This window comes from Onychomys torridus, chromosome 2 (assembly GCF_903995425.1).
Source record: "Onychomys torridus chromosome 2, mOncTor1.1, whole genome shotgun sequence".
NCBI classification, from domain to species: domain Eukaryota; kingdom Metazoa; phylum Chordata; class Mammalia; order Rodentia; family Cricetidae; genus Onychomys; species Onychomys torridus.
The window spans coordinates 143607559-143629193 of record NC_050444.1 but is presented as its reverse complement, the minus strand read 5'-3'; the positions used below and the strand labels follow the sequence as shown (position 1 = coordinate 143629193).

At 55.6% G+C, this 21635-nt stretch overlaps 1 protein-coding gene across 1 annotated transcript in view; it reads right to left on the bottom strand.

The window, feature by feature from the left end:
* Adgrb2 (adhesion G protein-coupled receptor B2) overlaps positions 1–20585 on the bottom strand; it is a 30947-nt gene extending 10362 nt beyond the window's left edge. The window contains exons 1-6 of the mRNA XM_036178611.1: positions 20352–20585; positions 12991–13807; positions 12217–12270; positions 9242–9386; positions 3918–4035; positions 3675–3760 (exon numbers count right to left, since the gene is read on the bottom strand). Of these exons, the coding sequence (XP_036034504.1) occupies positions 3675–3760; positions 3918–4035; positions 9242–9386; positions 12217–12270; positions 12991–13792 (1205 nt within the window). The 5' untranslated portion in view covers positions 13793–13807; positions 20352–20585. The remainder of the gene's footprint in view (positions 1–3674; positions 3761–3917; positions 4036–9241; positions 9387–12216; positions 12271–12990; positions 13808–20351) is intronic.
* Positions 20586–21635: the final 1050 nt, after the last annotated feature.

The following is a 21635-nucleotide window of genomic DNA, read 5'->3' as shown; positions in this document are numbered from 1 at the left end:
CTTCACATTCCTTCACAAGTACCAATGACAGGACCTCAACATGAGTCCTACCTGTCCTGCAGGCTCAAGGGCATTGGGACTCGTAAGACATTGCTAACAGATTTTTCTACCGGCACGTGGACATTTTGGCCTGTAGTTTCTGACCCACTTTGAGTACAACCAGATTATTCTTATATAGCACCTCTTTGGTTCTGCAAAGAAGGTAAGGTGTCTTATCTTAATTGGCGAACATTTAGTTAATAAATTTATCAAGTGACATACGCTGAAATGCTCAATCATTACCACAGGGGCATTTGCTCAGTCTTGTTCATATCAGCATTGTTTGTATGGCAGAAACTGGAAACACACCCTAAGATGGCCTTCAACTGAAGAATGGATAAGAGAAATATGGTACATATACACAATGAGGTACTACTCAGCAGAGAAAACAATGACATAAATGAGGTTTGCAGGCATGGATGATCTAGAACAAAAATCAACCCTGAAGTGAGGTACCCAGAATCAGAAGGGACAAAACAGAATATGACTCTTCAATTAGGAGGATACTAGAATGTTAACAAGATGAACTAGACTGCTACACACTCCAAGGGAAGCTACCTAAAATGGACACTAGGAAAGACACAGGGATCACCCAATTGACAGAGAAATGGATGAGATCTACATGAACAACCTGAAGGGCAAAGTTGAGGGGAAAGTTTAGGGGAGGCAGAATCCCAGCTGGATCAAAGAACAGAAGGGAGAATGAGAATAAAGACGCACATAAATAAAATGAAGACCACATGAGAACAGGAACATGGCAGAGCACTGGAGAGTTCCCTTGAATCCACAGAATGATACATCCTTGTAGACTGCTGGCAATGGTGGAGAGAAAGCCCCTGAATCTGACTAGTCTGGTGATCAGATGGCCAAAACAACCCTAACAGTCGAGCTGGCACTCTCATCCAATAACTGGATGGAAGTGGATGCAGAGAATCCTCAGCCCAGGCCCAGGTGGAGCTCCAGGTTTCCAATAGTTGAGGAAAGAGGAGGCCTTCGTAAAGAGTGAGCCCAAGATTGGCAAAAACACAGGGACAAATAGCGCAAACGAATGGAAGCACATGAATTATGAACCTATACAGGCTGTGGAGCCTCCAGCTGGAGCAGGCCTCTGGATAGTGAGACATATTGAATAGCTTTGAAACTGTTTAGGAGGGCATTCCAGGCTGTGGGAACCAGGACCTGTCCTTAGTGCATGAGCCTGGCTGTTTGGAACTTGGGCTTTACACAGGGACACTTTGCTTAGCCTGGAAGGAGAGGACCTAGACCGGCCTGTCTGAATCCACCAAGTTTAAATGAATCCCCAGGGGAAAGTCTTGGGCCCTGAGGAGATGGGAACTGGAGGGGGATGGAATGGGGGAGGGGGTGGGAATGGAGGGGATGGGGGGAGATGGGTTGGTTGCGGGAGGGGGGAGGAACTTGGGAACCCATGGCTGATGTGTAAAATTAAAAAAAAATAATACTACTACTACTACTACTAATAATAATAATAATAATAAGAAGAAGAAAGAAGAAGAAGAAAGAAGATATACCTGGACCAGCCCTCATTACTTCCAGACGATCTGCAGAATATTGTAGTTAGAGTTTCCTGCCTTGGCCAGTCAGGAAAATCTCTCTACCCGCCAGTCCCACAGTCGCTCAGACCCAAACAAGAAAGCACATTCAGAAGACTTACATTGTTTAGAACTGTATGGCCAGGGCAGGCTGTTTGTTATCTAACTTCTTCTCTCTTAAATTAACCACCAATTTACTGTAGTCTATTCTTGCCACATGGCTTTGTGCTTACCAGTGTCTTTACAATTGTTGCTTTCATGGTGGTGGCTGCAGTGGTCTCTCTCAAGTCTTCTACTTCCCAGAATTCCTCTCGTCTCTTGTCCGCCTATACTTCCTGCCTGGCACTGGACAATCAGAACTTTATTTACACAGAGCGATATCCACAGCAGAATATGGCATTTAAATATGTTGATAATCCGCTAATTATAACAGACACGACTTCCGATGCGCTTAGCATTACCCTCAAGGTCGGCCCCATGACAGGTTTGGGGTTCTGCGTCTGCTAGGCATCCAGGCTTCCCAGAGGCCCTTGTGGGCTTCATTCCTTCCTCCTTTTCCTCTGTGGTCCCACATGCCCTCATCCACTCTCCTCAAGCCCACCCCACCCACTTCTTTAGCTACAGTCTCCTTCACAGAGAAGGGAAAGGCTAGGCTACACAGCCCTGACCTGTGGCCACCCCTCGTCCACCTTCCCAGAAGGCCCCATCCTTCCCTGTCCCCTTCCTGTGAGCATTCTCAGCAACCTCTCCTTGTAGCAAGTAACCGACCCAGGCCTCCTCTGTTCTAGGGGCTCTTCTTGCCCCCACCACTAGCTGCTCTTCCTGCTGCCCTTGGCTTCCATCCAATCCCGCCAGCTGAGTGGTCCCCAGCTGACACTCCACTTTCTCACCTGCCGCTCACTTCCTGGCTGGAATGTCACCTCCTGTGTGAGTCCACTGCAGTCTTGCTGTGGCCCACCTCATTCTACTGAAGCCGGTCTTGACCAAGTCCTCAGTGTCCTCACTGCTGCTAAAGCCCAGGGTCACTCTGCAGGCCTCATCTCTCTTGACCCTCAACATTGTTGGCCCTGTTGACCTTTCCTGACCTCTGCCTCCTCACTACCTTCCTACAGGGGTTCCTCGGCCACAACCAACAGTCTACCTACCTGTCACTTCTCACAGCAGGCTTTCACGCCTTGTTCTACCACAATCATCCTCAGAGCCTAATGAATCCAGAACCAGCACTCTCCTCATCCTGCCCAGACCCTGCCTGCCTCACGCTCCACAGCTAGGTGACCTCCTGAACGATGTCACATCAGATCCTACTCAACGCATGGCATCGTCTCACACCTCTCCCCTCAGGTCCTCACCTTCTTTACTTAGAAAACTCCTACTCACCCTTCAAAACCCCATCTCCAATAGCCTCTCATCTCAGAAGCCTTTCTTATTGGCCACTCCTAGGCAGCAGCTGCCCCCTTTCCTATGTCCCTTTCATCATAGATGGCTCCATTCCTACCTTTTCAATTATTTATTTTTATGTGTATGGGTGTTTTTTGCCTGCATATATGTCTGTGCACCTGGAGGCCAGAAGAGGTTGTTGGGTCCCTTGGTACTGGAGTTACAGACAACTGTGAATGGGCGTGTGGGTGCTGGGAAGCAACCCCAGGTCCTCTGGAAGAGCAGCCCGTGCTCTTAAGCACTGAGGCAATGTCTCCAGCCCCCGGTTCCATCTTCTGTCTGTGATGCCCACCTCTCCCTCTGAGCCCTTTGAAGCTGTGTGCAGGCTCCCCCAAGCCAAGCCTTGTGAACACCAGCCCCAACTATGACTATCCTCGAGGCCAGCATCAATCATAGTCCACATTCGGTGGGCAGAGTGAGCCCCGAGAAGGGTGGGAAGGGAGGGCAGACGAGAGAGAGAGAGCTGGGTTAGGGTGGGCGAGGGGCTGCAGCTGAGCACTCCGGGTGCCCACCTTGCCTGCACCCTTGATGCCCCAAGGTTGGGGAGCCTGGGTTGGCATCAGCAAGCCCTGAGTCTCCGAGGTGCACTCGGCTCCCCCTCCCTGCACATTTCCCAGAAAGGCCGAGTTGCAGAGACCCTCCCCTTACCCGGCCCTCTGCTTCTTAGATTTGTCTGGCACGCCATCTCGAGCCATGAGCTTGTTGAAGACGATGATTCCGATGAGCATGTTCACCTGGGGGCCCGGTGGAGCCGAGTGGGGAAGACAGGATCACCAGGTGCCCTCAGGGCAAGGACACCCCCAGGTGGGAGCTGGAGGTCAGGGAGAAGGCAGAAGGAACCGATGACCCCCTGGGGCCACGTCCCTCCCTGGATGCTGAAGGGGCGCGTACCAGGACAATGACTGCAGCTGGACCCACAAAGGCGTAGAGCAGGCCACCCTCCAGGGAAAGCCAGCAGCTGGGGCAGGGGAGAAAAGAGGCAATCAGACACCCAGCAAGCCTTTCCTCCCTTCATCCACCACCTCAGGCCCTAGGCAGTCATGCCCACATCGCCAGTCTATACTAAGCCTGCATCCAGTCAAGGAGAAACACAGCCATGTCATGATGAGTCTCCTTCCTCTCCCACAAAGATTCACATCAGTCCCCCATAGAAATAAAAGTAAGCTGACCCCTGAGTGCAATGGTGTTTAGAAATGACCCAATCCCAACATGTCCTTTTACAGCCAGGGAAACTGAGGCTCAGAGATTTAAAAAAAAAAAAAAAAAAAAAAAAGTTTACCCAAAGATCTGCAGTAAGCACAGGTCAAGACCTCAGCCTGGGAAGACCTAATGCCCAGTCCACTTCCTCCAACAGACCCACAGACCCCTCCACCCCCACCCTCACCACAGGAGGCACGTACTAGCTGGGGGAGATACTATGCAGCTGGTCCTAAGTGCTGTAGAACACCCTGGGTCCTGCTCTCATTATACCTTGTGCCCATCTCTAGGTCTCAGCCTGGCATGCAGTAAATCACAACTCAGGTCATATCAGAGACCATCTGACCTATGTGTTCTGGGCTTGTCTTGCTCCCTGTGGACCCCACATCCCCCAACCGACTCACCAGCCATATGCTGGCCAGCCCTATAGCATAACCAGAGGTGAGCTAGTGGCTTCCAGAGTCCATCCTATTTGAAATCAGATTTCCCAGGCTGAGATCTGGGGTCCCTGTCTCCATCTCCTGAGCTGGGCCAGACTGGCGAAGGAACAAGCCTGCGGCTGCACAGCTGGGGCCTATTCCCACAGCCTTCGCATCCATGCACCACCCCACCTCCCTCAGGAGTAACCAGCAATTCATCTCCCCACTTGGGAAAGCCAGCTGTCCCCGAAGGGGACGAAGACAGATAAGACCAGCTGGCATTTACTGCCAAGGACATTTATTCAGTATGCACGTGCGGGCCCAGAACACGGCAGGCGCACATGAGGCCGAGGCAGGCAGGTACCAAGGGCACAAAGAGGGTCCAAGAAGGCAGTGAGTGCCCCCATGACCCCCAATATCCTACCTGTGTGATTGTGTGTGTGTGTGTGATTGTATGTGTGTGTGTGTGTGTGTGTGTGTGTGTGTTGGCATGTGTGAGTGCAGGCTTGTGCATGCCACAGCACACATATGGAGGTCAGAAGACAACCACAAGTCTAAGTCCTCACCTTCCACCTTGTTTGAGACAGGATCTCCTGATGTTCACAACAAGGCATACCAAGCTAGCTGGGCAGCATGCCTCTGGAGTCTTCTGTCCCACCTCTCACTTTGTTGCAAGATCACAGGGATTACAAGTACACACTGGCTTTTACACAGGTTCTGGGGATCAGAACTCAGGTCCTCAGGTTTGCATGGCAAACACTTTACCCACTGAGCTATCTCCCCAGCTCTAACATGTCATTTACTAAGTAGTTCCCACCCTGCGGTCAGTTCACCCACTGAGGAATGAGACTCCCATAGGGAGAGGCTGAGCGGGGACTCACAGCCAGGCCTGCCTGACTTGGATTTCCTCTACAGACCTGCACTGCTCTGACAGTGAAGCTTAGCCAGAACCTTCTTGGGTGTTCCTGCCTACTGCCCATGGAGCCTCACCACAAACAGGCTCTCACCTGTTACTCTGCACATGCTAATTGTTCCATTTCCCTCTGCTTCCCCTCCCAACACCACCACCTCCTGTCACCACAAGGGCCTAGCTCTCCTCTGTGGCTTCCAGTGACAGTTTGGGACGCCACTCCAGCCCTCCTGAGGGGGGCCTCCAGTAGTTCCCCACTATTATGGCTACACTATAAACCTCTGGCTCCCGTTGGCCTATCCAATTGTTTTTACCTTCCCAACAGACAGTCCAGCACATGGCAAGACCGCCTGGACCAATGGGAAGGACACCGATTCTGGAGCTGAATAGATGTGAGCTCTGTTACCGTCTTGCTGTGTGCTCTCAGCCAAGTAACCTGACCTCTCTGAGCTTCAGATTCTTCGACTGAAAGTTGGTGTTTGTTTGTTTGTGGTTTTTGTTGTTGTTATTTTGTTTGGGTTTTTTTGTTTTGTTTTTTGAGACAGGGTTTCTCTGTGTAGCTTTGGTGCCTTTCCTGGAACTCACTTTGTAGACCAGGCTGGCCTCGAACTCACAGAGATCTGCCTGGCTCTGCCTCCTGAGTGATGGGATTAAAGGCGTGCACCACCGCTGCCCAGCTACTTAAACTGAAAGCTAAGGATGATGTCTACCACATAGTAAATGTGGCCTCTTTCAAGAAGCCCTTCCAGACTGGCCACACAAGAATCTGGATGTGCTGACCCCCTTTCTGTGGCCTAGTTCTTAGACCATACACTAGCTGTCAGTCTCTTGTACCCACAGCTCCCATGACACCAAAGTCTCAGTCCTCAGTGCCCTCCGGCACAGAAGGCCTAGACTCCAGGCAGCCAGGCACAAGAAAATCATCCAGGATCAGAAAGCACAGGTCAGATCATCCTCGGGGTCTCTCCATTCTAGCCACCAGGGGCTATCCTCAGCTCATCTTGCCTCTATAGGCAGGATCCACAGGTTCTCTGCTACTGGGCTACAACTGCCCATACCTGCTGTGTGTACTGAGCTCCAGACTACACACGGCTCAGCACCCAAGACCTCTATGTTATGAATGTGTTAAAGTAATCAACACTTCCTTGGAGAAACGGCTGTGACTTCCAAAGCAAGTCCTCCCTGGGGCTCCCAGCACTGTTCCTCACACTGGCCCCAGAGCCTTGGTGGCACCAGCTAGCCCCCGCTGTGTCTTTCCATGCCTTCCCAGCACCAGGCTGTTGAAAACTCCAGGCTCTCCCCTGCAGCCCCATGACGTAACTGGGTCTCCCTCTGGAGCTAGGTACCTGCCAGGATGCCAGGCCCCCCTGGGGACCCTTCTTCCGATGAACCTATGAAGCCTGTCTTCCACCTGAGCTGGATCCCTGCTACTTCCCCACGTGGTCACATCCTCCTGGAGAGCCAGGATCATAGCTGACGCAGCCCGCCTCCTCCACAGTGACGTTTCTTGCTTCCTCCAAGCCACTAACCAACAGGATGAGGTCCCCAAGCAAGGTGCATCTTGCTTGGGATGACGGTCAGAGCCCTGGTCCCAGCTCCCTTCACAGCCAGCCACACTTCCGCCCTTTCGCAGGCTGTTCCCTAGGCTAACAGGCCCTTCCAGGGGCTTTCTCACAAAGCACCAGCAGGATGACTGTGGTGGCTGGGGCCTTGTGGCCAGGAGAAGCTGCCCTTTGACCTCTAGGTCTCTTCTAGGACAATTTGCTGATTTGTCCGGACACTCCTGTTGGTGCCTGTTGTCTTCCTGAAGGGCACAACTCCTCCCAGTGACATCAGATGCCCTTGCAACTGCCCGAAGGATAAAGTCTCAGGAGCCCAGACTTTCGCACGTAGCCACCCAGTGCTAATTTCTCTTTCTAACAATGAAGGAGCAGGAGAGCAGAAGGCTAGAATTTAACACGGCCGCTTTGTTTTCGCCGTGGTTGTTGCTTTTGTTATCTTCTCTTTCAGATAAGTGATAACTCTTTCCATTTATGATATGAAATCTCTTTTTAATATATTAAATTTAAAAGGCAATTCAATTTAAGGAGAAATTTCACAGGCTAGTGGATTCCTATTCACTCCTCAAAACCCACCTCAGAGTCACCTCCTTTAACTGACTTCCCATGCCTTCATAGCTTGATCCTCCACTCTCCCTCTCCACCCTCTGTGACGTCCAGAACACTAAATAATTCTAACACCGCAACTGTTTATTGACCAGCACTGTGGTTTAGTGTGTGTTCCAAGGGCTCATGTGTGGAAACTTAGTCCCTGTTGTGGGGTAGGAAGAGGGTGGATTTTAGAGGCAGGTGTGGTGACACTCGCCTATAATCCCAGCGGTAAGGAGACTGAAGCAGGAGGAAGTTCAAGGTCATCCCCAGCTACAGCTGTGAGCTTGAGGCCAACCTGGACTACATGAGACCCTGTCTCAAAAACAGAAAAGGAGTTTAGAGATGTAACTCAATTGGTAGAGTACTTTCCTGGCATGCACAAGGCCCTGGCTTCAATCCCCAGCACTGCGTAAGACCAGACATGGTAATCCCAAAGCTCAGGAGATAGAAGCAGGAGGATTGGAAGTTCAAGGCCCTGCTCAGACACATAGCAAGTTTGAGGCCAGCCTAGGATACATGAGACCCTGTCTTATGTAGTATCATGAGGAAGGTTTGAGGAGGTCACTGGGGTTAGTCCTGGTGGCTTCATAAGAAATGAGAGATGTCAGGTACAGTGGTGCCCGCCTTTAATCTCAGCTCTCTGGAGGTAGAGGCAGGCAGATCTCTGTGAGTTTGAGACCAGCCTGGTCTACATAACAAGTTCAGGCCTGCCAGAGCTACATAGAGAGACCCTGCCTTTAAAAAAAAAAAAAAGAAGAAGAAGAAGAAGAAGAAGAAAACAAAGAATTAAGAGAGAATAGACACAGGCACACATCTCTCTTGCCATGTGATAGACACTATGTGCCACCTAGGGACTTTGCCAGCAAGGTCATCACCAGACACAGGCCCTTGACCTTGGAACAGAATCTGAGCCCAAAGAGACCTCTTTTCTTTAAGACATGCCTCATCTGTGGCACTGTGGCATTAGTAGCAGGAAAGAAGCTTCTGGAGCCAGGTGCCCGCCACACACACTCTTACAGCACTGCTCTCCTGCCCTCACTTTACAAACAACAAAACAGCAGTGAAGTCACTTGTCCATGTGACAGACAGGCAGCTTCAGCCTGTGGCCTTGACGATCACTATACCAACAACCACTCTGCAACGCAAGAGCATACAAAGTGAGCCTCACTCCCCCTGATCTCACTCAGAGCTGGCCCCAGATTTGGCTGGAACTCCACAGATAAAGACACAGGGATGAGGACCTGGCGGTGGTGCAGAGTATCTTTAATCCCAGCACTCAGGAGGCAGAGGCAGGCAGATCTCTGTGAGTTCAAGGCCAGCCTGGTCTACAGAGCTAGTTCCAGGATGGTCAGGGCTGTTTTACAGAGAAACCCTGTCTTGAAGGAAAAAAAAAAAAAAAAAAAAAACCAGTGATGTGTATGAGGGATTGGCAGGCTGTGCTGAAAGGCTTGAAAATTCTGGGATGCACTGACAGCACCCCCAGGAAATGCTACGGACTAGGTCTTTCCCACTCTGTAGAGAGAGGACCTGCCTCCTTACCAGGGGAGCCTCAAGGAAGCAGGCGAGGCCCCATTTCCTGCCACCAGAACAGACTGGCCAACACAGAAGCGCTGAACTTGTGCACTAAGGGAGAAAGCTTCCTCACTCAGGACTGGGTAGAGCAGGTTGGTGTCCTCCCTAGCAGCTATAGGGTGGTAATACATGGATATGAGGCTTGGCAAGATTGGAGAGATCTGGTCACTAAGGGTGAAAGGTACCCAGGGAGGGGTGTAGTGGGTAGCCATCCCAGCCTTGGCCTGGAAGTTCCAACCCCCATTGAGGCTTCGGTAATGGTCACGCCCACAAGGCAGGGCTGAGGGAGGAAATGGAAGACCCAGGATCGAGAGGAGAGGTCTCTCTTGGTTCGGGGACCCTGGACGCTAGAGGTAGACTGAGCAGAGTTTCCAGAGAACACCGCCGGACTGCGCCATCCCTTTCCCAGACCCCACAACCTATCCCTTCATTTGTAAGCTACCCCACTAAATAAACCTCCCTTTTAACTACTTGGAGTGGCCTTAATAATTTCACCAATAGAGGGGAACAGCCCCAGCAGAGGTAGGGAGGTAGAAAGCAGGGACTCCGAGGACAGTGAGGGGCGTCAGTGAGTGGGCAGGAGGGAGATGGAGGGAGGGCTGAAAGAGTGGACAGCTGCACCCACCGAGGTCTCAAACACCAGGAAGGGGTGCCTGGGTAGAGCTGGAGGCTCAGACTCTAGATTGGGAAAGTGGCACCTAGACATCTAGGAGGAACAGCAGCTTGTTCAAGTGACACAGTGGCAGAGGCAAGGTAGGGATCTGAAGTCACTCTTGCCTCCCAGGAGTCCACAGTCTCCCCTGATGGCTATGCCTCAGAAATGGAGTGCAGATGATGGGGAGGGTGGGCTGGGAACATCTGGCCCAGGAGGCAAAGCGCTCTGAGGGAAGAGAGTTGGGCACGGAGGAGGGAGGCAGTTGCATGGGGGTGGGGGGAGCTCTCCCAGGTATCACTGAGCACAGCCATCCCTGTGCACAAGGGGCCCCTAGCCCCGGAGGAGTAGTGGGCCCGACCCATGTCAGCAGCTGGGCCTGCAGGGGGCAGCACTTGTTATGACTCGCCTCCCAGCTCTGGCCTCAGCCAGCCTCCACACCAGGCTTCTGAGAGCTCCTGCCTGCCCTTCTCTTTCTTCCTCTCCCCACACTTAACAGATTGCGGCAGCAAGATGGCACAAATTTATGGCTCAACTCACCAAAAATAACAAGAGATCTATCAAAGGCAGTTTGCGTGAAATTAGCAGGCGCCTGTACCCTCTTGTCAAATGCACTCAGCTCTGAGGCAGGCCTAGGCACCCCACTGCCCCTAACCTCCTTAGCGTCTGGTGCCACCCTAGGTCCATCCTGCTTGGTCTTCTGCTGACTCCTCTCAAGGATGTCCCAAAGAAGAGGAACCCAGCTTCCTTCCCTGCCCCAGTTCCTGGCAGAGGGTCTCTTCCTGTTCACCATCCCACAGACCTTGCTCTCTGTCTGGCAGCTCCTTGTACCAGCCTATTCTGCATTCTAGGGTGTGGCGTGGAGGGTGGTGTGGAGGAGTCCCAAGATCTCTGTGAGAAGAGCAGTGTGTCCTGGGCTGTGGTGACGCCTCTGACCAGTCGACACGCCCTGACATGTGAAATGAACTGAGTCATGTACCCGCCGTCTCTCACGTCAGAAAGGTTGGACAGGAGGGAGGAGGTGGCAGAACGGAAGAGCCTCCTGCCTGCTTTGGGGAGAGGAAGGGGCTGTGCCAGCCAGCTCTTGGTACCAGTATGCTGGGTAAGTTCAGCTCATTTATGCCAGCTGATGCTACATCCCCCATGCCAGCTCCCCACAGGAGTCCTCCCATAGAGCAACCACCACCTGAACAGGTGCCAAATGGGGTAAGGGGCAGAGCAGAGGCATGGCCTGAAAGCAGCCGGGGCCTCCAGCTCAGGGGTCTCTGCTCCAAGAGCCTTGAGGACAACCAGCCATCCAACCTCCATCCATCCCAAACTCGAGGGTCCTTGCAGGGGCTCTGATGATGGTGCACTTCCAGTCACCACCCCTCTCTGACTCCTGAAGATGTCCTAGCTACCAACCAGATCCTGCTTCCGGCTTCAACCAAGCCCAGCTGGCTGCTCCTGGCTCTGTGCACCACATGGCAGGCTGCCCATCCAGTGCCCATCCAGGAGGGCAAAGCCTTGCTCCGTCCACTCCAAACCCCTGGGCGGATGGGCCACAGGGAATGCCAGACAAAAGAACTTGTCCTCAGCTGAGTAGAATAGAGGAGGCCCTACAGAGTGACAGCAGTGGTAGCCACGCAGGAAGAGCCATAAACCTCCTGATATACGCCTGGCGCTCTCCGCTGATGTTCAACAAAAGAAGCAGAATTCAATTTCTTCCTGCAGGCACTAAATCCCAGGCCAGCCTCTAGGGCCCGTAACCTGCCCACAGCCTGGTTGTCACATGGATGGCTTCATCGACCGCTGTGAGAGGCCAAGCTGGCCTGGGAGAGAGGCCACAGCAAGGCCACTGGGTGCTCACTGTGCCCCCGTGGGCACGATGCCAGATGTTTCATGGGGGAGGCCAAGAAGGTCCCCCTGCAAAGCACTGGGAGAGGCCATTGTCATAACTCCCCTTCTAACTAATTCAGAGACACCTCCCAGTTTTACAAAGAAGCCAATGCCTTTGTTAAGGATACTAATGATCAAAGCTAGTGTCTGGCTCCTGGGCTCTATTCTCCAAAGCAGGGATACGGGAAGGTATTCCTCCAGTGACCTCACATGATCCTCCTTCCTCCTATGTAAATACTCAGTGAGACCTAGATGCATCCTCCATCCTCTCCAAGGTAGAGAGGCATTTTGGGGAAACTGAGGTCCAGAGAGGCAAAGGGCCTCCCAGGATATGGACCAGCTCCCAGACCTACCTCTCTCCCACCCTTGGTGCCTGTTTCCTGCTGGCCCCTAAGTCAGCCCTTGGCTCAGCACTGGTCAGCAGGCGTAGAAGGTCCAGCTGGCAGAGGGGAGCTGGGACTAGAAGCTGCAAGAAACAGGGCAGTGGAAGGTGGCCATGGCTGTGAAGCTGGGGTGGGTGTGGGAGCAGGCAGGCAAAAGGACTCGAAGAGCTTTTGCCCAGTCAGCAGGAAGCGCCAGCAGCTGGCGGCCTCGGTCCCAGAAGACATGGGCCCAGTGGGGGAGATGGGACACTGGGACACTGGGAGGTGAGCCAGCCCAGCCCTCCAAGGCATCTCAGAGCTCGGGCCTCTCCACCCAGGCACACTCTTCCTCACCTCCTTCTGCCCTGACCCTGGGGTACTGCCAAAAATCATTGACCCGTGTGGGCAGGAACACATTTCTGCTCCCTGCCTACTCCAGCCTCCAGGCAAATTTGTCAACTCACAGTGCCAGGGTCCTCCACAGCCACTCCAGCTTTGGGGTTCAGTGCACTCTGCTCCATCTGCCTGGGATTCTCTCACCACTGCTGTGGCCTGTCACCTCCCCACCTGTTCTACAGGCCGGTGTCCCTGCACCCCTCTCTTCAGGAAGCTCCCTTGGCCAGCTATCTGCCAGGCACCTACACCGTTCTGCATCCCCCTCAGGTAAGATCTGATTTTGATGACCTTTACATCTGGACAAGGCTGAGCACAGAGGTGACATCCATAAATGACTCTGCAAATGGCTGGGACTGGCGGGAATGGACACCAGCAGACCTGTGTCCCCTCCCATGCCCCACCCCAACTCAGACCCTGCTCACACTCACCATATCTCATCTCCGTGGTGAACAGGTCATTGCTGCTCCCGGAGTGCAAGTCAGCCTCAGCAGGTGGGGCCGGGCCCCCAGGCACCAGGGCATTGGATAAGGTGTGGGCGGCTGGAGGCCCCGGAGGTGTGGTGGTGGTGGCAGGGCTGGCCCCAGCCTCCCCAGGGCAGCTGCACCCCGGCTGAGCGAAGCCACAAGCCCTGCCTGCAGCCCGGCCACACTCTTCACTCCAGCGGCAGAGCACGCCACAGGTGAACTGGCTGGAGTTGTTGTTGTTGATGAGCAAAACCTCCACAAAGCGGAAGGCTAGGGCAGCAGGCGCCAGCAGGCGTGGGGCCTCAGAGGGCTCGGCCGACAGGCACAGCTGCACAAAGTTCTTGTCGAAGTGCAGGAAGGTAAAGGGGCCGGAGCCACCACACAGCTCCAACCCGGTCGCTGCCTCCTCCTCCTCCTCTGGCCGCCCCACCTCTGATTCTGCCTGGGCTGCTGCTTCCTCCGGACCGGGCCGCAGGCAGGTAAAGTTGACCAGGTAGTGGTCCAGGGGCAGCAGGCGGGGAGCAAAGTGGGTGCACACCTGCTCCTGTCGGTTGAAGCGCAGGTAGAGGGAGTACTTGGTGGGGTCAGGGTTCTCCAGGGTCCAGGAGCAGCCCGAGGCGATGGTAGGAAAGAGGTCCTGCAGCGAGAAGGCCCCGTAGAGCACACCCGAGGCCAGGGCGGAGCAGGCACTGGGGGCGGGGTCGAAGGCCGTGGCCAGGCGCAGGGACAGAATCACAGACAGTAAGAGGGGACAGGCTGGGGTCATCCTATGTCCCTTGCCCTGTGGAAAAAAAACAGAGGTCAGCGGAGCTCCGGGTCAGTCGGCAAGTGCTCCGAAGCTCCAGTGTCCAGTTGCAAGTCGTGGTTGGTGGTTCTAACCATTCTCTTTTTAATCACTTGTGTTAGTCTGTGTGACCTGAGGCCAGGTAAATGACCTCTCCGTGCCTTGGTTTTCTTGCCTGTAAAATGGCTGTACTTATCTCATGGTATTCTACAAAATTACCTATCTCATCTACCCTACAAGGGCAATATGAGATAACTCAGGAAAGAGTGAGTTCCGGGATGAGGCTTGGGATCTTGTGGTTTAGTTTCTAAGCGCCTTAGTTATCACTACCTCCTATGCAGCCTGCCAACTAGAGGTGTCGGGGCCTGGCATCCACATACAGTGCCAGCCCTGCCACCCCTTTATCCTCCAGAGCGGCTGCTCTCGGTGTGTCGTGATCAGCTGTGAGGAGCACCGTGTGTAATCCAGCAGTCAAAGCAGTGATGTTTGACAACCCTTTGCTTTTTTATAAATCAGTGCGATTCAAGGTTATTCCCAGAACAATGTTCTCACTCTCTCCCTTCACTGAGCAAGAGAGGAAGGGGCGGAGTTACTGCCAGGTGCCAGGAACTGTGCCTAACCCAGCCATGCCCGTGAAAGAAAGGATGTCATGGGTACCACTACTGTAGGAATGAAGAGAGGAGGTACCAGGCATCAGCACAGCTCAGCCAGCCACTTGCTAGCTGGGTGAGTCTCATGAACCTCAGTTTCCTAATCTACAAAATGGGCACAGTAATTCCCATCATAGTCCCCTCTTCACATCTTCCCCACAGAATTGGCTTCCAAAGCCTGGCAAAGGGCTTGCCAGCCTCAGTGTGCTCTCCCTGTGGATCATCTCAAGGCCCTAAGAGGGAAGACCAGTCTGCTGGCTTTCTTCCCTCAACAAGCTATGCTCAGTTAGTTGCTCTCCCACCAAGTGTGAATGCACTCCAGGCAGGCAGAGGACACACAGGACCCAAGACCCACCCTGCCAGCCCTCAGGCTAGAAGGCTGCAACTGCCTTCCCACCTATCAGACCAGGGCAGAACCACTGGCCACTCCCACCCAGCTTCTACCTCAATTCCCAAAAAAGCAGGCTGGTACAAATCTAGATTAGCCTCACTTCCAGTCCAATTCTAACACAACCACACAGCCTGCCTCCTCCTCCCTGCCACCACACAGCCTACAGGCCAACATGGACCCATCTAATTCAGAGCTTTCACATTAAAGACACAAGGCCACCTGCTCAAGATCACACGAAGGTGGCCTCGTCAGGACTGGAATTCAGGACCTCAACTCAGGGCCACAATTCCCCACCCCCACCCCGAGCTTCCTGTGCCTCCCCTTAGCTTATTGCTTGGGATTCAGGACAAGTGGCCAAGTGATTCCTTCTGGGACCTCAAATCACAAGCACAGGGCAGCTCACAGGTGTGGCTAGGTTTTCTAAGATACAGCTGCTCTCTGGGGACAAATTTCCCCAGAACTGTTCTAAATAGTTTCAGGCGCAGAGCACAGGAACTAGAACCCCAGTACTCCAAACCCTGTGCAGCATGCACCGAGCTTGGAACGCTACTCTCCCACACGGGGCGCCTCTGAGCCAAGCCCAAGCCCCAGTTACAGACATGCACTTGTCCTTCCCCAACCATCCTGGAAAGGATGGAGGCCAGAGGCATCACTAAGCTCACTCACTCAAGAGGAGCTGCCTCACCCTCCTCCAAAGACCAACAGGAGCCAGAAGAGGCTCCTGTCTCTGCCCTACCCTCCTCTGCAGAGCTGAAAAAGGAACCGGAGCCCTGGCCTTCCCGCCTGCAATCATGCCTGTCCCAAACTGTTCAGCCCGTCCAGGCTGCTGCGACAACCAGAGGAGCCAGCGGCTGATGATGAGTGACATCCAATCCCCCCCGCTGCCCCCAATTATTTTTAAGCAGGCTGCAAAATTCAGGCCATGGCTGCAGCTCAGCAGAGGGGAGGTGGGGGCTCATTATAACTGGCCTCCCCTCCCCCCACCTAGAGCAAGGAAGGGAACTATATACCTCAACAGACCTGGGCTTCAACAGACTTGGGCCCAGAGACACATACATACACAAAAGCATGCATATACAGATGTGTGTGCAGACAAGCCTTCACAGTGTTCTCCATACAAAAACACACATGCATGCAGGTCTGTGACAAGCTCAGCATTATGACCTCATATGTGCACAAGGGTGCACACACCACACACACAGTGAAGTCAGACCACTGCATACATACAGAGATGCATCTATTCCCACGTGTGTCCACACCGGTGCTTGGCCCCGAGGCTCTGTATATGACAGCTAAGTATTGGGCAGGACCACCCATAGCCCCTTCCCTGTGTTTTTAAAGCTGGGGCATCACAGAGCCCTGGTCCCATCTCCTGGACCTCTGCTGCTTGCTCCCAGATCATCAAGATACACAAAGTCTAAACTGCTCCCTTCCAGGGTCTGGCTTCTCCAGAAGGGAGCCACCTGTACACACACTGGCCAATCCCCATGCCTACTCAGTCTCCTTCAGACAGCTCAGACCCATTTCAGGATTTTACCCTGCCCTCAGGCTATGGCTTCCACTGCTCCATAGCCCCTGCTTCAAAGTGAGACGGAGGAAGAGGGTAACTATTTTATCTTTCCACCCTTCACATTAAGGGAAAGACTCAACTGAAGCTGGGTCACAGCCATGGCCTTATTCAAGATCTTCTTGAAGTGTGCAGCTATGGCCTGTCCTCCTACGGGCATTGATCCAGAGCCAGCTCCCAGGGAGAAGTCTTGATAAGATCCTAGTCTCCCAGGCAGTCACGTGATTATTAGCCATGCATAACTATCTGGGCCTCAGTTTCCCTCTCTGGGGACTAGCGTGTCATCACTAGCCTCGGAATGGCACATGCCTTCTTCTCCGTTAGCCTCTCCAACACATAACCTGACCCAGCCTGATGAGCTCTGTTCCTGGTCTCAGAACCATGCTGATCTCGCCAAGGGGCCCGGGAATGCTCTTTAGGTTAAGCCAAGAATGGCATCATCACCTCAAAGCCCAGGAAGACCAGAGACCCTTCCAAGGTACAAGTGCTAGAAAGTAGAGGCCAAGGTCAGCTCTAAGGCAGAACTTCCTGGGTCAGAAAAGGTTGGTGGAGAGGGTCAAAAGGTTTCAGGACCTTTCTGGGCTGAGATAGGAGAGGGGCTGCCTGGAGTAGTTTCGATCTCAGGGACCCAGTCCTCAGCTAAGCCCCCCAGAATTCCCAGGAGTTCCTCTCTGCCTAGGTTCAGGAGAGAATGGGGATCCTCGGAGACCCCGCAGGCCGGCCCAGCCTCGGGCTTCCATTCTGTACCAAAGAAGGACCCCAAGGCTTTCTCAGCAGCTGGAGTGGAGGGTGAAGATCGGCGCGGGAGGGGCACCTCCGGGCCGGCTGTCAGGGGTCCCCGGGATCAGATCGACTCTTGTCTACCAGGGACCAGCTGTGAACACTGGGTGTGGAGTAGCGAGCCCTGGCCCTGGGCGGGGGAGGGGCGACGAGCGGGGGAGGGGGCGCGGCGACGAGCGCATCCGTCGCGTTTATCCACCTGGCAGCTCCAATTCGCGAGCCCGTCACTCATCCTCAGCCTCACCGGTGCCTGCCATGGGGCCTCGGGGTCTCCCGCCCGTGCTCCGAGCTGGGGGCAGGGTGCTCGGGGACCCCTCTCCAAGAGCTCTGGCACCCAGGGAGGCGCTCAGCTTCTGGAGCTAGGGGGCGGGACCGAGGGAGCGGGCCACCCGGGTGCGGCCTTCCCAGACAGACTGATGGCAGAGAGGGTCGCTCCGGAGGCCTGTCGCACACACCGAGGGAAAGGCTAGCCGAGCCGACGGGGACAAGGGGCGGCCCCCGGGGGCGGGGGCGCGCGGGTGGCAGGGGAGGGGGCGGTGACTCAGCCGCCCTCCGCCCGCCTCCCCGGAACTTTGCAGCAGCTGGAGCGGTTGCTACAGGAACCGAAAGCTTTTGTTCCCCAGTGTCAGGGCTGCCCCGGTGGGAGGATAGCTCGGAGGTTGCCACTCCTCGATGGAACCCAGGTCCGGCCACACCGCCAGAAGATGAATAGCCGACCAGAACGGCACGGGTTCGTGTCTCTGACCTCCTCCTACTAGCCCTTCACTGAAGCACTCACGTCAACGCTAGGTTTCTCCAAACTCCATGGCTCTCAGGCCAGGTTGCCCCTAACTCTGACCTGCAGCGCTAACTAACCTGGAAAGTTCCTGACGATGTCTGATCTCCAAGGGTTGGGAAGACGGAAAGGCTCTGTACCTCAGAGTGGTTGGTTTTCCATGTGGGCCACCTCTAACGGACTGCCTGCCTTTGAGAGCCGAGTCTCTTCTGTACTGACTCCACTTCCCTCACCTCTATACTTGAATCTAGACTTCAGAGCCCTTGGCTTGGCCTTCACCGCTGCCTCTATGACCAGGGAGCATCCAGATGTTGCAGAGCCAGAAATGAAGAGGAGGAAACTAACAGTCACAAGCTTCCTGGACCCTTTGGGGGTTAGAGGGGTGAAGGTATTTTCTGTCTTTATTATTCTGAAGGTTAGAAGCGAAGGAAGTACAACTCGTTATATTTTGGGGATCAGTAGTAGTAGCGAGGGACCTGACCTTGGCTTTGAAGGGAAACAGCACAAGACATCATTATGTAGTATTGATAGGCGTTCCATAGTACAATCTGATTTCATTCCCCAGCAACTATATGGAGCAGTGGTCACTGACCCATTTCATAGAGGATCAACTGAGGCTCCGAACCGTGAAGTAGCTTGGTCAGGTAACACAGGTTTGGAACCCAGATCACCTGAGTGATCTTGAGTCTCAGCTACTTACCTGGGACGGAAGGAGAGAATAACTAGGACCTCCCTTTGTGTTACAGAAATGCCTACCCCTGACACACACCCTAAACCTGTCCCTTTCTGAAGAGGGATGGCGAGAGGACAGAACGGGAGAGTGAGGAGGCAGAAGGGAAGAGAGGAAGATTACCTCCGTCAGTCAGTCCTGGTCCCTCGTCTCCCCACCCCGTGCGGTGTCCGTGCTGACCCCCACTCTCCAGGTACCTGCTCTGGCCCTGGGTCAGATGGATTTGCTCACAGCCTCCTTCACGCCCAGGCCGGATAGAGCTCACCTTTGTCCTATCTTGTAAGGAATGTGATGGGGGTGGACAGACAGGAGCTCCCTAAGGACACCTACTCAAGCCCAAGAAGCAACCAGATCATTCTGAAAGCCAGGGCTAGTCCAGCTGTGCCTGGTGCCCAAAGGGCTCCTGACTAGCCGCTGGGATGAGTCCTCCCTCCAACACCATCCCTCTCCATCCCCAAAGCACGTAGCCTTACAACCAGTGTTTGGGCACCTGGCCTCGCCCACCAACCTCACCTCCCCAGGGACTTCCCAGCGTCAGTCCCGCAGACACCTAACGCTTGGGTTGCGGAAACCCGGGGTTGTCCGCGAGAGAAGGGGCGGTGGGTCCCGGGCTGCGGGCAGGGGGCGCCAGAGGACGCCCAGGGGCCGGGCAGGCAGCTGGCAAGGCGGGCAGGCGGGCGGCATCTCTCGGCCCGGGCGCCCCTCCCCCCCGCGGGCAACAGACTGGTCGCCCGTTCTGCACTAGCCGTGGCGCGGAGGATTTCCCGCGGCTGTGCCCTCGGACCAAGCCGACTGCAGGAGTGGCTGCCAACTTCACAGCCTACAGCCCCCCAAACCATGCCAGCCCCCAGGGTTGCAGGAAGAGTGCGTCTGGTGCCTGGCTCTAAGACCGATGGTGGGAGGATAGGGATGGGGAGGCGGAGGTTCCGGCCAAAGACGAACGCGGGAGTCGGCCGAGGGTCCGATGGAGACCTCGGCCTGAGGAACGGGGCTTGGAGGAGCAGGGGGGACACGGCCCCGATTCCAGGCTGAGGGGGAGGGGACTTGCAGCAGAGATTGGAAGGGGAAGGCGGGACTCCGGGCAGATATGGGGGAAGGGGTACTCGGGGCAGAAATAGAGGGGAAGCATGGTCGCCGTGTAGGCGCGGGGGAGGGGAGTAACAGACGTGGTTGGGGACCGGAACGACTACCGGGCAGAGTGGAGGAGAGGTCCAGAGTCCCGTGGCCAGACTAGGAGGGGAGATGGGGGAGGGGGACAGCGGAGCTGCAGGTTGGAGAGGGGCTCGAATCGAGACCGGGGGCGCACTGCCGGGATCTTGGCCGAGACAGGGCAAGACTCGCGACAGCGGTGTGGCAGTCTGGGTCCGGATTCTAAAGGTGGGGGACTTTGACATCAGCAAGGGGTCGGTCCAAGCTGGGGGAGGGGGCAGCAAAGAGGCTCGCAGGAGACCAAGGGGGCTTCCGCCCAGGGTTTGGGAGTCCCTTCTAAGACCGGGGCTGAGTGAGCGCCGGACCGACTCAGTTCGGGCCGGAGAATTGAGCAGAGATGAGCAAGCGGGGCACCCCGAGTGCGGGCTGGTGCGGAAACTCGGGACCGCGCGCGAGGGCTCGGTGCGGGGCCGGCCGGGGTCTGGGGCCGAGCACTCACCTGGGCGCCGTCAGCAGCAGGAGCGGGGGCCGGCACTGGTGGAGGCGGCCGCGGGGCGCAAGTTTGCCATCCCTAAGGCGGGGGCCGGGCCGAGCGCAGGGCAGCTCGCCGCAGCCGCGCCGAGGCCCGAGGCTCCGGCTCCGCCGAGCGGCGGGTGCAGAGCAGGCGCCGCGGAGCTGCACGGGGCGGGCGGGCGGGCGCCGGGCCGGGCGCGGGCTCCTGCCGCCGCCGCCGCCTCCTCGCCGCGCCGCCCCCCGCTCCCCGCCCCGAGCACCGCCCGCGCCGCGCGCCGCCTCCTATTCGCGGGCGGCGGCCGCAGCCCCAGGCTCTGATCGCCGGTGCCGCATCCTCCTCTCTGTCTCCCAGCGCCGCTGCTGCCACCGAACCGGATTCCTCCGGCCGCTCCGGCCGCTGCCCGCAGCGCGCGCCGGGCCGAGTGACGGCCGAGGCGGGACGCGGCGCCTGCGCGGGCCGGGCCCGGGAGGGGGCGCGCGCCGGGCCGGGCGCGAGGAGCCGCGGGAGAAGGGGCGGGGGGCGGGGGCGACGCGCGCCGCCTCCTGTTAAAGGGGGAGCAGCGCCAGCCGAGCCAAGCGCGCCCTCCCCCTCCTCACCCTGGGCCCCAGGCGCCGGCGCGGGAGAAGCCCGGGGTAAGCCCCCGCCCTGCCCGTGACCGCCTGGACCGCAGAGGGAGCCTAACCGCGATACCCCTCCAGCGATAGCCCAGGCCAGTGGCGTCTAGCGCAGCCAGGGTCTCCCGAGCTGTGGAGGCTAAAGCATTTTGTCCCCTCCCCAATATGCAATGCATATTGCGTGTCCCTGTGCATGCAGGTGCCACTCGTGCACTGAACTTTGCATATGCATACAGGTGCCCTGCGTGTCCACTGCAATATTGCCTGGCTGGGTGCATGCAAATGCTGCACGTATGCATAGTGCATTGACATGCGCTCAGGTTCTGAATGCATGCTGCTTTTTCCCTGTGCCTTAAGAATACCGTATGTGTAGAAGCTCACAGGTGCCACATGTGTGCAGAACGCTGTGGGTAACTGGTATGTAGAAACAGCACAGGTACCCTGCAGCGTGGCATGATTATTGCATACTCTGGTGTTAATCGCTGTGATGTTGCATGTCCCTAGGCACGGGGATGTTACACGTGTGCAGTATGTTACATGTTTTCCCAAGTCTCTTCTCCCACAAGTGCCTTTCTCTGTGCCAGGGGCGCCCCCATGTTGCATCTGTTTATGTGGAAGCCACAGAGATGCACAGACCCACCCCATCCTGGCCCTG